Source organism: Hakea prostrata, chromosome 6, assembly GCF_041222555.1.
Source record: "Hakea prostrata isolate BN-2017 chromosome 6, UWA_Hpros_2, whole genome shotgun sequence".
Taxonomy (NCBI): domain Eukaryota; kingdom Viridiplantae; phylum Streptophyta; class Magnoliopsida; order Proteales; family Proteaceae; genus Hakea; species Hakea prostrata.
Window position 1 is genome coordinate 30,030,362 of NC_142605.1, and position 16,908 is coordinate 30,047,269.

Genomic DNA, 16,908 nt, shown 5'->3' on the forward strand with positions numbered 1-16,908 from the left:
CGGGATGACCAGATTTTCAGTCCATTTTTGGAAAGTATTGGCCAAAGATTGTTATAGGGTTTTCCTAAAAAATCACGAATTTCCCTCTATATAAACACCAAGTCTAAGTTAGCTCTAAAACCCACAATTCTTTTTCTCTTTGCAGAGATTTTTAAGCAATGGCTTGTTCCAGAAATCCCCGAATAACAAACGTAACTCTCTTCTTTTATGTTATATGTTTTGCTCTTCCACTTGTTCTAGTTACTAGACTGATTATTTTCTACATTCATATATCTAAAAATGAAATCCTGGATATCAAACATTTATTTCTTTCTTTTTTTTTCCACTCTTCTTCCCTTCCTACACCACCCTCTGTTTATGGGCATTTCTTGAATTCTTTTAATCCTAAATTACAAACATTCGGTCGTCACTTTCAGATTCGTTTCTCATACTCAGCTCTTTCTGTTCGCCATTTTTTGTTTTCGTGTTGAATTTGTATTTGGGTTTGTTCCCTTTGTGTCTAATACCTTATGTTTTATGCTGCCTCTAAAACTGAAAATTCACAGATAATTGAGATAGTTGCCGTGATAGTAGTGTATGGATTGGTGGGCTTAAGGGAGGCCGAATGCTCCAGTGTTTTGCAGCACCCGATGGCCGGATTCAGCTATGAAGCCATAACTTGCAGAAAACACGTTGCATCCATCATGGATTTTGGAGGTGTGGGAGATGGGAAAACGTCAAACACCAATGCCTTCCGCAAGGCTATCGAACATCTAAGCCAATTCTCAAGTGACGGTGGTTCCGTGTTGATCGTTCCTCCAGGAAAATGGCTTACTGGGAGCTTCAACCTCACAAGCAATTTCACTCTCTTTCTACCCAAAGATGCCATCATTCTCGGTTCTCAGGTCTCTGTTTGATTTTATTTATTTGGTTCTTGACATTCAATTATGTGGTTCTAAGTATGTGATTAATAAGCTTAACTTGATATGAACTTGTTGTTAGGATGAAGCTGAGTATCCACTTATCCCTCCTTTGCCTTCCTATGGGAAAGGAAGAGATAATGTTGACAAGGGTCCAAGATATCAAGCGCTCATTTATGGCACAAACCTAACTGATGTGGTCATTACAGGTATTTATTTATGTTCATCGAAGGAATCTTTGTTTCCGGGTTCTCTGTCTTGTTGATCGACTTTGATGAGTTTGTTCTTGGGTTTCAGGTAACAATGGGACGATTGATGGCCAAGGTGTCTCTTGGTGGGATAAATTTCACGAGAAGCAGATCAACCATACCCGACCTTACATGATTGAAATCTTGTTCTCCAACAAGGTCCAAATTTCCAATCTGACTCTACTCAATTCTCCAAGTTGGTTCGTTCATCCTACTTACTGCAGGTTCGTTCCTTCCCATTCATAAACACTTCTACACCATTCTACTCTACATCTTTCTCATGATCAAAACTGTGTCTTTAATTGCAGTAATGTGTTGGTGTTAAGCCTGACCATCCTCGCACCAATTGATTCCCCGAACACTGATGGGATTGACCCAGGTTTGTCTAGAGATATGGAGGAATTCAATTATTGATTCATTTCAGTGAACGGTGGTTGGATACTAAATTGAGCTTCTTTTTTTTCCTCTCTCTCTCTCTCTCTCTCTCTCTCTCTCTCTCTCTCTCTCTCTCTCTCTCTCTCTTGGGTTTTCCTCTGCTATTCAGATTCATGCACGAATGTTAGAATTGAAGATTGTTATGTAGTTTCCGGGGATGACTGCATTGCAGTGAAGAGTGGCTGGGATCAATATGGGATAAAATTTGGGATGCCCACAAAGAATGTGATAATCAGAAGGTTCACCTGCATTTCCCCAGACAGTGCTGTTATCGCTCTTGGGAGTGAGATGTCTGGTGGCATCGAAAATATCAGGGCTGAAGATGTTATTGCCATTAACTCGGAGTCTGTAATCAGGATCAAAAGTGCTCCAGGGCGAGGTGGATATATTAAAAACATATTTGCAAGAAGGTTTGTTATGCATACCATGAAGTATGTCTTCTGGATGACAGGAGCTTATGGGTCTCACCCGGATGATGGTTGGGATCCTAAAGCACTTCCCGTTGTTAAAGATATCAATTACAGCGATATGGTTGCCGAGAATGTCACTATGGCGGCAAATTTAGCTGGTATTAAAGATGATATTTATTCTGGAATTTGCATCTCTAACGTCACTGTTAAACCCTCGCCAAAACCCAAGAAAATTCAGTGGAACTGTACTGATATCAGCGGAGTAACCAGTAATGTGAGCCCTCCTGCTTGTGCTTTGTTGCCAGATCAAGGCGCTCATCCTTGCCCATTCCCAACTGACAAGCTACCAATAGAGGATGTCAAATTCCAAACTTGTAATGTTTGAGTCAACGGTTGAGATATTGTAGTCTTTTATGTTTCTGTATGTTAGTTTATCTAGTATTGAAGCTGCTGTCCAAGACATTACCTGGTCCTAATTAGGACCAAAGAGTTGAAAAATGATAAGAAATAGCAAGCATATTACTGCAATTATACTCAAATGTCTGTGTTAAGGCATTTTTAATCATTAGTAATAAAAAAAAAATTTCTATAGAACATAATTGTGGAAAAGTACCTGGATTCCTTCTTACTTTGTTGTTTTACATTTGAAATCTGCACAATTTTGTTCCAAATATATCTTCCATGGAACGATTGAAGAGAAGGCCTAGAATAAATTTCTATCAGACAACCCATCTTTTCTGTTGTTTTTGAAATCTTCACAATTTCGTTTAAGAAAACTTCAGCAAGCATCATAGACACGAAAACCCATTTAAAGTTTTCCTTGATCTTACTGTAGAAATTCTCAATCTTTGACACCGTAAATATTAACCTATTTTCTATCATAAAAGCCAATCCACAACCATCAAATAGCTATTGTTTGAAGTTCCCTATGCCATTACCTGCAGAAATGAACTTGCATCACAACATAGAGGCCAAATGAACAAGAGCAGCTTGATATAAGACTCGTAAAATTATGAGGACAATTCTCCAGAATGATAGAGACAGTATTATACCCTATAATGCAGAAAACTATTTTCCATTAAAATGGATAGAGTCTTGACATAGACACTAGGAAATACATCTAATGTAAAACTCTCAGATGTTCCAAGTAGTGTGAACAGTTGGAAGGAATTTGTTTAGTAGTGCCATATATATTTAACTCTCAGGCACTCGCTTAACAGTTAATCAACCTGTCAAACTTAAAATTAAGAGAATAAATTTGGTACAGGTGCATATCATACAAAGTTTGGGTTCAAAAACCAGCAAAGGCCTCCAAAAAAAGAAAAATATATGATTCATAAATACATCAAAGTGATTGTTCAGATAATAATCCCATTATTAGAAAAATCAGAACTACTAAACCTTAAAAGACAATACACAATTTTCCCCTTTTAATGTCCAAAGCTCCTCCAGTACCCTTGGTATTGATGGATATGGATCACCCTTGGTAATCTTGCAAAAAGATTTGCTTCAACTTCCTGCAGTAAGGTTTACATGCTTTAATAGAAGTTGAATGTGTTTAGACCTTCCGTTATAGTAATTCCATTCTTAATTCCCTAATGAATTGGGTCAGGATTGAACTTCAGAGACTCCCTCCAGATGAGTTCCTTTATATCTGTTGTGGGGAAATATGGTCCCGATCCTCTACCCTCGGGAGAGAGACACCCCCGCTCGGGAGAGAGGCACCCCCGCTCGGGAGAGAGGCACCCCCCCCTCGGGAGAGAGGCACCTCCCTCGGGTTGATGATTCTCTTCCCTCATAAAGGATCCCGAGTGCCTCACTCGGGACAAATACACCTCTCTTTTTGTCATCTGGTTTCTTCCTTGAAGAAGGTCCCGAGGGCCTCAATCGGGAGAAACACCTCCCATATGAGATGGCTCACTTCTTCCCTAAAGAAGGTCCCGAGGGCCTCATTCGGGAGAGACACCTCCATCTTGGTAGATTCATTTCTTCGTTGGAGAAGTGCCACACTTGGGAAAAATATCCAACTCTAGCATTTCTCAGAAGACTCTCTTGACTAAGTCAAGAAGAGTTAGTTACTCATAAACACTCAGCATATCTATTCCGAGAATTGGGGAGGTGAGTCATCATAACGGCGATATCAGGTGCGACAAAGAAGGAGCCGTTATTCCACTACACTCACTCCTCAACTATCGATCCGGAATCTAAGGAATCACCGCCTCCAGGTAACTTCTATATAAACCTACCTCCAACATGGAGAAAGGTAACGAGAACTTTCATCTGAGTACTTACTCATTACGTTCTTGAGAACTCTCTCAAGAACCATTATTGTTACTTAGGCTGATTTGAGCGTCGGAGGCGGTTCCCCGGCCAAAACTAGGCCGGACCGTTCTTGCTTTCTTTGTGTGTGCAGGCATCTCAGTTATTCCAACTTGGTTGGAGAGCTCTTAAGGTGGTCATCTCAATATCCGACTCTCGAAGAAGTTCTATACGCAACAATTTGGCGCCGTCTGTGGGAAACGTCACAAAAAGTCATGACGAGACGTACCACACCTCAGGTGACAAGTTCTCAAATTCTCACTCGAGCGAGAGAAAGGGAGACAGAAAACGGACGTGTTGAAGAACAAACTCTCCCTTCTCTAGATCGACAAATTCCTATTCCAGAGGAAGGTCAAGAAGGAGTTCCGGAGAATACCCCGTTAACTATTCCAACTCCATTTGGAGAAGGCGGTTCGAGTCAACCCCCTATCCCAGCGACCGTGGCCGATTTGCAGAATATGCAAAGAGAAGTCCAACAACAAATGTTGGAACTCCAAGGAGTCGTTCGAGGCTTAGTCCATCAGATCGGGATACCATCCGGACCCCCCAGAAATTCCCAAGAGGGACGAAGGCGTGAAGCCGTCCGTCAGACTCGGGATAGGCAACGTCCGGCGAATGAAGAAAGGAGAAATCCCAGAATACCAAGAAGGCCAGCCGAACGAGTTGGAGAAAGATCTCAAGGAGTGCATATTGAAGAGCCACGTCCCCGAGAGGATCGGTCGAGGGGAAGTGTGTTCCACCGTTTGGCTGGGCTTAGGCAAACTCAAGATTTACCTAGAAAAGGGCGTAGAAATGAAGGAGTTCGGGAGCAAGAAGGAGAAAGTCACGGAAGAGGCCATTCTAGATCTAATAACCCGAGAGGGTCGGTTAGTCAATATGGATCTTCTCATGGACCAACTTCCCAATATTCTGATCTCGGAAGTGTTTGGTCTCCGCAAGTTCGTCAAGAGGCGCATGGTCTCGGGAGAAGATTAGATGCCATGGAGAGACGGCTTGATGATCGGGACCTCGATGACGACTATGATGTGGTTGATAGAGAACCCTTCTCAGAAGAAGTCATGAGAGCACCTCTTCCACCGAACTTTATCATGCCGACATTCACTCCCTTTGAAGGTAAGTCCAATCCTCGAGAACATATTAGTTATTTTAAATCGGTCATGGCAGTTATTGGCCGAGAAGATGAGCTATTATGCCGAACTTTCCCGGCATCTCTCAAAGGCCCGGCGATAAAATGGTTTTCTAGCCTACCGCCAAGATCCATCCAAAACTTTCGAGAACTCGGGAGAAAATTTATTGCCCGATTCCGAAGTTGCATCGGGAGTAAGAAGACAGCAGATAGCCTTTTTGCCATCAGGCAAAAACCAAATGAGTCCGTTCGGGACTTTCTTCTCAGATTCGATAAAGTGGCTATTGAAGTCGAAGAATTGGATGATACAGTAGCGTACAATGCGCTATGGAGTGGAATAACCCAAAGACGTTTGCTCGAGGTATTACTCCAAGACAAGCCGAGGACTTATGGAGCACTTCTCAAGAAATGCCAAAAACAAGCAATAGTTGCAGAAGTTATCGAAGCCCGAGAAGAGTCCACAAGAGGCGTAAAGGACAAGAAGAATTATGGAGAAAGAGGTTAGAATTCAAATGCTCGGGCAAGAGATGACAAAAAGGGAGTTTGGAAAGAAAGACTCGCCAATGGAGACTTTACACCTCTTAATACTAAGAGGTCAGAAATTCTATTACAGATCAGAGATAACGAAACTTTGAAGTGGCCGGGCAAGATAAGAGCCCGACCCGAAGATAGGAATATGACAAAGTATTGCCGTTTCCACAAAGACTACGGCCACCATACGGATGAGTGCAGAAATCTAAAGATCGAGATCGAGAAACTCATCCAAGGAGGGCATCTTGAAAAGTACCTTCAGAAGAAGCGACAAGATCGAGAGAAGTCCCCACCTAGATCAACTAAAAGACTCAAATCCAAAAGTCCCGAGAGGGCAGATAAGAATCCCGAGAAGAAACCCGACACTCGGGAGTTTTCCCCCATTTACATCGTTTTGGGAAATCCGACGGAAGAATCCATTAAGAAGGCGAAGCAAAAGGCACGGTTCGTTGGATCGATGCAATTGCCAAGAAAACGAAGAAATGACTTATGCCCAGATCCAATAACCTTCACCGACGAAGATCTCAAGGGCGTCACTTCTCCTCACGACGATGCTATAGTTATCAAAGTGAAATTGGCAAACCGAGAAGTTCACCGAGTTCTTGTGGACACGGGATCTTCCGCCGACTTACTATCTTATGAAGCATTTAAGAAATTGAAGTTTGAGGACGAGATGATGACTCCATGCGGGACTCACTTATATGGGTTCGCCGGGTCGTCCGCCATATCCGAAGGGACTATCCAATTGGATCTAAGGATCGGGACCTCCCCTCGGGATGCAGTCGTCCAAGCAACATTCATGGTGGTTCGGGACCTTTCAGCTTACAACGTTCTACTCGGGAGGCCAACTCTTAACGCCTTAGGGGCGGTGGTTTCTCCAACACATATGAAGTTGAAGTTTCCAACCACAGCGGGAGTCGGGGAGTGCTCTTCGGATCAGCGACTCTCCAGACAATGTTATGTGAATTATCTTAAGAAAGTCAAAAAAGCCGAGAGATCGGGCAATACAATGAGTATTGAAATTCGGGATGACCGGGATGAAGAAGCTATGCAGAGAGCCGAACCAGTTGAAAAGCTTGAGCGAATTCAACTTCATCCGGATCTTCCCGAAAGATGGACTATGATCGGGTCCGAACAGCCTACGGAATTCAAGGAAGAGCTCACCGAGTTTCTCCAAAACAACCTAGATGTATTCGCGTGGTCGGCCGAAGACATGCCCGGAATTGATCGAAGAATTGCAGAACATAGCTTATGGATAAGGGACGATGCAATTCTAATGATCCAAAAAAGAAGGAATTTTTCGCTCGAGAAACATGCTGCCATCCGGACCGAAGTGGAGAAACTAGAGCAATCGGGTTTTATAAAACCCATAGAATGCCCAACTTGGTTGGCGAATGTAGTCATGGTGAAGAAAGCCAACGGCAAATGGAGAATGTGTACAGATTACACGGACTTGAATAAAGCATGCCCAAAGGATTGCTATCCACTTCCTCGGATCGACCTTTTGATCGACGCTACAGCAGGACATGAAGTATTGAGCTTCATGGACGCTTATTCGGGATATAATCAAATTATGATGAATCCCAAGGACGAGAAGGATACGGCCTTCATGACGGATCGAGAAAGTTACTTTTATAAAGTAATGCCATTCGGGTTGAAGAACGCTGGGGCCACTTATCAGAGAATGGTAAACAAAGTCTTCAAAGACCAAATAGGAAGAAATATGGAAGTATATGTGGATGATATGCTCATAAAGAGTATCGTCCGAAGAAGTCATCTGGAAGATCTTGAAGAAGTTTTTGATACTTTGAGAACATACCAGATGAGGCTAAATCCGGAGAAATGTGCTTTCGGAGTTTCTTCCGGAAAATTCCTTGGGTTTATGGTATCCCGAAGAGGAATTGAGGCAAACCCGGAGAAAATCAAAGCCTTGCTCGAGATGGAGTCGCCAAGGACGGTGGAGAGACATCCAATGTCTAACCGGAAGAGTAGCAGACCTTAAACGGATTTATCTCACGATCGGGTGAGAAATGTTTGCCTTTCTTCAAAGCTCTTAAAGAGCTCGGGAAGGCAAAGGATACCTTATGGACCGATGAATGTCAGCAAGCGTTCGAGAAATTGAAGGAGAAGCTCGGGACTCCACCTCTCTTAGCCCGACCTTCAACGGGAGAACAATTATTCACATACTTAGCCATTTCTCCAGCGGCAGTAAGCGCAGTCTTAGTAAAAGAAGAAGATACTACAGAAACCAGACTTAGCCGGAAGAATGGTCACATGGGCTATTGAGTTGAGCGAGTATCAAATTGAGTATAGAACTCGTCCAGCCATAAAGGGACAAGTTCTGGCCGACTTCATTCTTGAGAATAGCATGCCTAGTTCGGGAGTAAAAAATTCACCCGGTCCAGAGTTATGGACTTTACATGTTGACGGTTCGAGCAACTCTTCGGGGAGTGGAGCAGGACTAATGCTTATCAGCCCGGATGGATTCACTATTCATTATGCTTTAAGATTCAACTTTAAAGCCTCTGATAATGAGGCCGAGTATGAAGCCCTACTAGCAGGATTAAGACTTGCCCGAGCCCTAAGAGTCCGAGAATTGGAAGTCCGAAGCGACTCGCAGTTGATCGTGAATCAAGTTCGTGGCGTGTACGAGGCAAAGGAAACAAGAATGGCAAATTACTTAGCCAAAATTGATGATTGTCGCCATTATTTCGATCATCTTGAGATAAAGCAAATTCCGAGAAAGGAAAATGAAGTAGCGGGACGAGTTATCCAAGTTGGCTTTATCCAAATATTCGACCTTAGGCTCAGCCGTTTATATTGAACAGTTAGAAATTCCTAGCATTCGGGAGGCCAAGGCAATGGATATTGAAGAAGAGCCTAGTTGGATGAACCCAATAATATCATATTTGAAGAACGATATCCTTCCGGAAGACGTCAAGGAGGCTAAGGCAGTTACAAATCAAGCAGCGAAGTTCACCATTGTTGAAGAACAACTTTATAAAAGATCGGTCACACAGCCTCTTCTAAAGTGTGTTGGCCCTTCTCAAGCTCAATATGCCTTATCCGAAGTACACGAAGGAATATGCGGAGCGCATATGGGAGGTCGTGCTTTAGCCCACAAAATAATACGCCAAGGCCTTTATTGGCCGACTATTCAGAAAGATGCCGTGGACTATGTCAGAAAATGCAAGCAAGTCGAAAGACCATTTGATTCTCAATAAAGTCTACGTCTCCATTTTTGACATCCTTTTTCTTGAAAAGAAAGTTATAGCGAAGAAGACACAAGCATTTCTTACAAAGAGCCCAGGAGAGTTCTTAACAAGTTTAAGAACCCAGGAGCGCTCTTCAAATCAACGAAGAACCCAAGAGAGTTCTTGACAAATTCAAGAACCCAAGAGCGTTCTTAAGAAGAGCCCAGGAGAGTTCTTAACAAGCTTAAGAACCCAAGAGCGCTCTTCAAATCAACGAAGAACCCAAGAGAGTTCTTGACAAGTTCAAGAACCCAAGAGGGTTCTTAAGAAGAGCCGGAGAGTTCTTAACAAGCTTAAGAACCCGGAGGCGCTCTTCAAATCAACGAAGAACCCAAGAGAGTTCTTGACAAGTTCAAGAACCCAAGAGCGTTCTTAAGAAGAGCCCAGGAGAGTTCTTAACAAGCTTAAGAACCCAGGAGCGCTCTTCAAATCAACGAAGAACCCAAGAGAGTTCTTGACAAATTCAAGAACCCAAGAGCGTTCTTAAGAAGAGCCCAGGAGAGTTCTTAACAAGCTTAAGAACCCAAGAGCGCTCTTCAAATCAACGAAGAACCCAAGAGAGTTCTTGACAAGTTCAAGAACCCAAGAGCGTTCTTAAGAAGAGCCCAGGAGAGTTCTTAACAAGCTTAAGAACCCAGGAGCGCTCTTCAAATCAACGAAGAACCCAAGAGAGTTCTTGACAAGTTCAAGAACCCAAGAGCGTTCTTAAGAAGAGCCCAGGAGAGTTCTTAACAAGCTTAAGAACCCAGGAGCGCTCTTCAAATCAACGAAGAACCCAAGAGAGTTCAATGGCGTTACACTCGGGACCTCGCTCGGGTAGCCACACGGGAGTTTTCCCCACCTCTTATGAAAGTCCAAGTGAGACTCTCATGAGATGGAATTGTTCAATGGCGTTACACTCGGGACCTCGCTCGGGTAGCCACACGGGAGTTTTCCCCACCTCTTATGAAAGTCCAAGTGAGACTCTCATGAGATGGAATTGTTCAATGGCGTTACACTCGGGACCTCGCTCGGGTAGCCACTCGGGAGTTTTCCCCACCTCTTATGAAAGTCCAAGTGAGACTCTCATGAGATGGAATTATTCAATGGCGTTACACTCGGGACCTCGCTCGGGTAGCCACTCGGGAGTTTTCCCCACCTCTCATGAAAGTCCAAGTGAGACTCTCATGAGATGGAATTATTCAATGGCATTACACTCGGGACCTCGCTCGGGTAGCCACTCGGGAGTTTTCCCCACCTCTTATGAAAATCCAAGTGAGACTCTCATGAGATGGAATTATTCAATGGCGTTACACTCGGGACCTCGCTCTGGAGTTTTCCCCACCTCTCATGAAAGTCCAAGTGAGACTCTCATGAGATGGAATTATTCAATGGCATTACACTCGGGACCTCGCTCGGGTAGCCACTCGGGAGTTTTCCCCACCTCTTATGAAAATCCAAGTGAGACTCTCATGAGATGGAATTTCTAAGGCGTCACACTTGGGACCTCACTCGGGTAGTCACCCTTAATAAAGGCAATGGCATCTCTCGGAGAACCAGGCTGGGGGCTTCTCGACTCGACGAGACTTTAGAGAAATGATGGCTATCATTCAAGACGACGCATTGGAATTTCTTCAAAAGAAAAAACCTTCAAAGAGGTATGAGAAAAGCATTCCATACGTTCGAGAAGTCAATCGCACGGAATGGGGGGCTCTGTTGTGGGGAAATATGGTCCCGATCCTCTACCCTCGGGAGAGAGACACCCCCGCTCGGGAGAGAGGCACCCCCGCTCGGGAGAGAGGCACCCCCCCTCGGGAGAGAGGCACCTCCCTCGGGTTGATGATTCTCTTCCCTCATAAAGGATCCCGAGTGCCTCACTCGGGACAAATACACCTCTCTTTTTGTCATCTGGTTTCTTCCTTGAAGAAGGTCCCGAGGGCCTCAATCGGGAGAAACACCTCCCATATGAGATGGCTCACTTCTTCCCTAAAGAAGGTCCCGAGGGCCTCATTCGGGAGAGACACCTCCATCTTGGTAGATTCATTTCTTCGTTGGAGAAGTGCCACACTTGGGAAAAATATCCAACTCTAGCATTTCTCAGAAGACTCTCTTGACTAAGTCAAGAAGAGTTAGTTACTCATAAACACTCAGCATATCTATTCCGAGAATTGGGGAGGTGAGTCATCATAACGGCGATATCAGGTGCGACAAAGAAGGAGCCGTTATTCCACTACACTCACTCCTCAACTATCGATCCGGAATCTAAGGAATCACCGCCTCCAGGTAACTTCTATATAAACCTACCTCCAACATGGAGAAAGGTAACGAGAACTTTCATCTGAGTACTTACTCATTACGTTCTTGAGAACTCTCTCAAGAACCATTATTGTTACTTAGGCTGATTTGAGCGTCGGAGGCGGTTCCCCGGCCAAAACTAGGCCGGACCGTTCTTGCTTTCTTTGTGTGTGCAGGCATCTCAGTTATTCCAACTTGGTTGGAGAGCTCTTAAGGTGGTCATCTCAATATCCGACTCTCGAAGAAGTTCTATACGCAAAAACCCCAATTAAGTGTTGTTGGCGGGAATCACCCCACCGACCAAGGTGTAGGACAGATTGGCTCGTTATTTATATCATGAAAAGACGACAAGTACGGGTGGCGCAATGCCTCGTCAACTGCATATAACAAAAATGAAGAAAGAGCAATTAACAGAAATGAGCTCCAACAAAAGCTGATATACTCGAAATCCCATCATACCTGCAATCCGCTTGTTTGGATCAAACAGCAGCATTTCGATTCTCTAGTAAATCAACAGACCCGGGAGACATATTGGTGAATCTAGCAGAGAGAACTGTTTGTTTTGGGTACTGTGGGAGCTGCCTAAAATATCTTCTGGCATTGTCACTTCCGATGAACCCAAGGCCAGCATTATCAAGTGAACCTAGAAGCTTTTCCAAATAGAAGAAAATGCAAAACTAAGTATACTCTGCAACTTATTAACAAAGTAAAATAGAAGCTTTTAATAGAGGTAGAGGTCAGCAAGACAAAGGAATCTCAAAGAAAATCATGTAAGATGCTGATCCATTGTTGAGCAATAAAAATGAATCTTTGCCAACTGGCTTCACTAGTGACTTTTCTTTCCAGTTTTTGAACTGATTGGGATTTTAACAATGATTTTTGTTATCCATTTTATTTTATTTTATTATATTAGAGAGTAAATTATCAATCAAATCAAAAGCATGATGGTTGGTAACAAAATTATGAAGACAAAAATTGTAGGAATAAATTCGTTAAAAATCTTTTATAAAGCATAAAGTGTTTACTAAATATTAAGAGGAAATTATTGGGAAAAAAATTTAAAATGATATTTTAGGTTATTAAGGAAAAAAAATTATTAAGAGATACAAGTTTCAACGATTCGGTTTGGGTCAGTTTCAGGCTTAACGGGCGGTTTCGGGTTGACAGCATCAAAGCCCAAACGCAGACTATCTACAAAATAACGGTTTTGGTTTAGTGCGATTTGGGTGTTGAGTTGACTAACGGATTGAATTCGGGTTGGATAAGTTTTTAGACCATTACCAACCCATATCAAATCGTTACAGTCCATTTCAAAGTTTAAAATCATATTGGTCTTACATCTTGCCTCTTAGGCTTAAGGTCCAAACAAAATCACTCTATTTAACTTTTTTACCTCCTTAAAGAGAAATAAACTCAAAATATTATTAAAAAAAATAACACATGAGATATCAATACAGAATCGTAGATACATACAAAATATCGTTTTAATTGAAAAAGCAATCGTTAATTACGAAATGGAGCATATGAAAAGTGTACATTTTAGCATGAACAAAGATTCAAAATGAAAGTCTTAACACTCAAAGAATAGGCAAGAATAAAAAGTTTAAAACTAAATGGTAGGCATGATCCAGAACAGAATGGTCCCAAATTTGATGAGAATTGCTTGTCTAGTAATCACTAACTCAATTGTCAATAACAGTAGTTCACATATTTATCTGACATTTGAAGTTTTGGAGAGGAAGCGTATTCATGCAACATGAGGGAGAAACTGAGAAAGGGACAGCGTGATTGTAGAGGCAAAACTATAAGAGGGTAAAAGCTAAAAATTAAAAACCAGCAATTATAACGGGTTATAACATTTTGGTATGGGTAATGTTTCGGTGCATTCAGCTCAGGCAAACAGGCCACTAACAGGTAGGCCAGTGCCCCAAACCTAACGGTTTTTTATCCTCAGCTCATACCCCCATTCAATATGCTTTGGTTGTTTCAATTCATTCTTAACAGTTCGGGCTTCAATTTGACACCTTTATTAGGAGGGAACAAAAAGTATTAAAATAGGCAATAAGTAAATATTTCCAAAATTAAAATCCATCATGGTAAAACTTTTTTAAACAACCTTATAAAGTAAAAAATAATAAATAATAAATTAATTAATAAAATACAATAGATCAAGAAAAAATTTTCCCGTATGGCAATACTGTAAAATTACATGACATTAATGGTGATCTAGGAATTATGAGATTATCTAACCATAACTTAACAAAACTTGTGGACGAAGTATACCATTATGCTAGTTTAAGAGACATTTTAGGCTGTTTCTACCAATTTGATATATTATGGGAGAGCCTATACTCTTCAATATTCATTTTGGGATGTCCCTCAAATTTTTCCAAAAGAAGAAGATATGATTCGTAAAATACATCAAACAATTGTGCAGATAATAAGGAAGCCCATTATTGGACTACTGAACCTTCAAAAATAATCCACAAACTTTCCCTTTTCCTGAGAAGTATAATCTCCGAAGCTCCTCCAAAACCCTTGATATTAATGGATGGATCACCTGCATTGAACACGATTTACAGATGTTGGTATTCTGAAGAAACACAATCTTGTTATAGGGAATAATATGCTTCCTGACGCTTTTGAACCACAAAGTATGGGGTGGGACCCGGAAGCGTGTGTGTATTGTAGCCATTAAAACTGTTTTACGTTGTCGATAAACGGCATTTATCCCATTTCAAAAAAATCTCCCAGAAGAAGAAGGAAGGGAATACTAGAGATTGCATTTGCCATTAATGTCTAACGGGATGACCAGATTTTCAGACCATTTTAGAAAGTATTGGCCAAAGATTGTTATTGGGTTTTGCTTAAAAATCACAAATTTCCCTCTATATAAACACCAAGTCTAAGTCAGCTTGCAACCCACAATTCTTTTTCTCTTTCCAGAGATTTTTTAAGCAATGGCTTGTTTCAAAAATCCCAGAATAAAAAACGTAACTCTCTTCTTATATGTTATATGTTTTTCTCTTCCACTCATTCTGGTTACTAGAATTTTATACATTTTTTGCATCTAAATTGCAAAAAATGAAATCATGGATATCAAACATTCAGTAACCATCTTTTTTATTTTTTTTTTAACTCTTCTTCCCTTCCTTCACCGGTCACCACCCTTTGTTTATGGGCATTTCTCGAATTCTTTTAATCCTAAACTACAAACATTCGGTCATCACTTTCAGATTCATTTCTCATACTCACCTCTATTTGTTCCCCATTTTTTGTTTTTTTGTTGAATTTGTATTTGGGTTTGTTCCCTTTGTGTCTAATATCTTATGTTTTATGCTGCCTCTGAAACTGAAAATTCACAGATAATTGAGATAGTAATCGTGATAGTATTGTATGGATTGGTGGGCTTAAGGGAGGCCGAATGCTCCAATGTTTCGCAGCACCCGAAGGCCGGATTCAGCTATGAAGCCGTAACTTGCAGAAAACACGTTGCATCCATCACGGATTTTGGAGGTGTGGGAGATGGGAAAACGTCAAACACCAATGCCTTCCGCAAGGCTATCGAACATCTAAGTCAATTCTCAAGTGACGGTGGTTCCGTGTTGATCGTTCCTCCAGGAAAATGGCTTACCGGGAGCTTTAACCTCACAAGCAATTTCACTCTCTTTCTACCCAAAGATGCCATCATTCTCGGTTCTCAGGTCTCTATTAGATTTTATTTATTTGGTTCTTGACATTATATTCTGTGGTTCTAAGTATGTGATTAATTAGCTTAACTTGATATGAACTTGTTGTTAGGATGAAGCTGAGTATCCACTTATCCCTCCTTTGCCTTCCTATGGGAAAGGAAGAGATAATGTAGACAAGGGTCCAAGATATCAAGCGCTCATTTATGGCACAAACCTAACTAATGTGGTCATTACAGGTATTTATTTATGTTCATCAGTTGCAATTTGAAGGATTCTCTGTTTCCGGGTTCTCTGTCTCATTGATCAACTTTGATGGGTTGGTTCTTGGGTTTCAGGTAACAATGGGACGATTGATGGCCAAGGTGTCTCTTGGTGGGATAAGTTTCACGAGAACCAGATCAACTATACCCGACCTTACATGATTGAAATCTTGTTCTCCAACAAGGTCCAGATTTCCAATCTGACTCTACTCAATTCTCCAAGTTGGTTCGTTCATCCTACTTACTGCAGGTTCGTTCCTTCCCATTCATAAACACTTCTACATCATTCTACTCTACATCTTCCTCGTGAAGAAGATTTCTAGTTTGTGATCAAAATTGTTTCTTTAATTGCAGTAACGTGTTGGTGTTAAGCCTGACCATCCTCGCACCAATTGATTCCCCGAACACTGATGGGATTGACCCAGGTTTGTCTAGAGATATGGAGGAATTCAATTATTGATTCATTTCAGTGAATGGCGGCTGGAAACTAAATTGGGATTTATTTTTATTTTTTTTTTCTCTTGGGTTCTCCTCTGCTCTTCAGATTCATGCAAAAATGTTAGAATTGAAGACTGTTATGTAGTTTCTGGGGATGACTGCATTGCAGTGAAGAGTGGCTGGGATCAATATGGGATAAAATTTGGGATGCCCACAAAGAATGTGATAATCAGAAGGTTCACCTGCATTTCCCAGGACAGTGCTGTTATCGCTCTTGGGAGTGAGATGTCTGGTGGCATAAAAAATATCAGGGCTGAAGATGTTGTTGCCATTAACTCGGAGTCTGTAATCAGGATCAAAAGCGCTCCAGGGCGAGGTGGATATGTGAAAAAGATATTTGCAAGAAGGTTTGTTATGCATACCATGAAGTATGTCTTCTGGATGACAGGAGCTTATGGGTCTCACCCAGATGATGGTTGGGATCCTAAAGCACTTCCTATTGTTAAAGATATCAATTACAGTGATATGGTTGCAGAGAATGTCACCATGGCAGCAAATTTAGCTGGTATTAAAGATGATATTTATTCTGGAATTTGCATCTCTAACGTCACTGTTAAGCCCTCACCAAAACCCAAGAAAATCCAGTGGAACTGCACTGATATCAGCGGAGTAACCAATAATGTGAGCCCTCCTGCTTGTGCTTTGTTGCCAGATCAAGGCGCTCATCCTTGCCCATTCCCAACTGACAAGCTACCAATAGAGAATGTCAAATTGCGAACTTGTAATGTTTGAGTCAACAGTTGATATTGTAGTCTTCTCTGTATCTATCTGTATGTTAGTTTATCTAGTATTGAAGCTGCCTATCCAAGGCATTACTGGTCCTAATTAGGACCAAAGAATTGAAAAATAATAAGAAATAGCAAGCATATTACTGCAATTCTACTCAAATTTTTGTGTTAAGGCATTTAATCATTAGTAATACAGAAATTTTCTTTAGAACATAATTGAGGAAAAGTACCTGG

At 41.6% G+C, this 16,908-nt stretch overlaps 2 protein-coding genes across 2 annotated transcripts; both read left to right on the forward strand.

The window, feature by feature from the left end:
• Positions 1-158: 158 nt before the first annotated feature.
• Positions 159-2,377, forward strand: LOC149013242 (putative polygalacturonase). The gene is made up of 6 exons (XM_089157716.1): positions 159-191; positions 546-884; positions 982-1,108; positions 1,197-1,371; positions 1,456-1,526; positions 1,692-2,377. The coding sequence occupies exons 1-6, from the start codon at positions 159-161 to the stop codon at positions 2,375-2,377; spliced, it is 1,431 nt and encodes a 476-aa protein (XP_089013842.1).
• A 12,079-nt stretch (positions 2,378-14,456) lies between these two features.
• LOC149013243 (putative polygalacturonase) lies at positions 14,457-16,678 on the forward strand. Its single transcript, XM_089159667.1, has 6 exons — positions 14,457-14,489; positions 14,862-15,200; positions 15,298-15,424; positions 15,524-15,698; positions 15,803-15,873; positions 15,993-16,678. Exons 1-6 carry the CDS (start codon positions 14,457-14,459, stop codon positions 16,676-16,678), a joined length of 1,431 nt encoding a protein of 476 aa, XP_089015793.1.
• The last annotated feature ends 230 nt before the right edge of the window (positions 16,679-16,908 follow it).

What these genes read in the sequence shown, in the direction of transcription:
- LOC149013242 (XM_089157716.1), top strand. Translation starts at nt 159, where the DNA reads ATGGCTTGTTCCAGAAATCCCCGAATAACAAAC. An exon ending in CCATCATTCTCGGTTCTCAG is followed by an intron (nt 885 to 981) that starts GTCTCTGTTTGA and finishes ACTTGTTGTTAG; the next exon opens with GATGAAGCTGAGTATCCACT. An exon ending in GTTCATCCTACTTACTGCAG is followed by an intron (nt 1,372 to 1,455) that starts GTTCGTTCCTTC and finishes CTTTAATTGCAG; the next exon opens with TAATGTGTTGGTGTTAAGCC.
- LOC149013243 (XM_089159667.1), top strand. Translation starts at nt 14,457, where the DNA reads ATGGCTTGTTTCAAAAATCCCAGAATAAAAAAC. An exon ending in AAAATCCCAGAATAAAAAAC is followed by an intron (nt 14,490 to 14,861) that starts GTAACTCTCTTC and finishes GAAAATTCACAG; the next exon opens with ATAATTGAGATAGTAATCGT. An exon ending in GTTCATCCTACTTACTGCAG is followed by an intron (nt 15,699 to 15,802) that starts GTTCGTTCCTTC and finishes CTTTAATTGCAG; the next exon opens with TAACGTGTTGGTGTTAAGCC.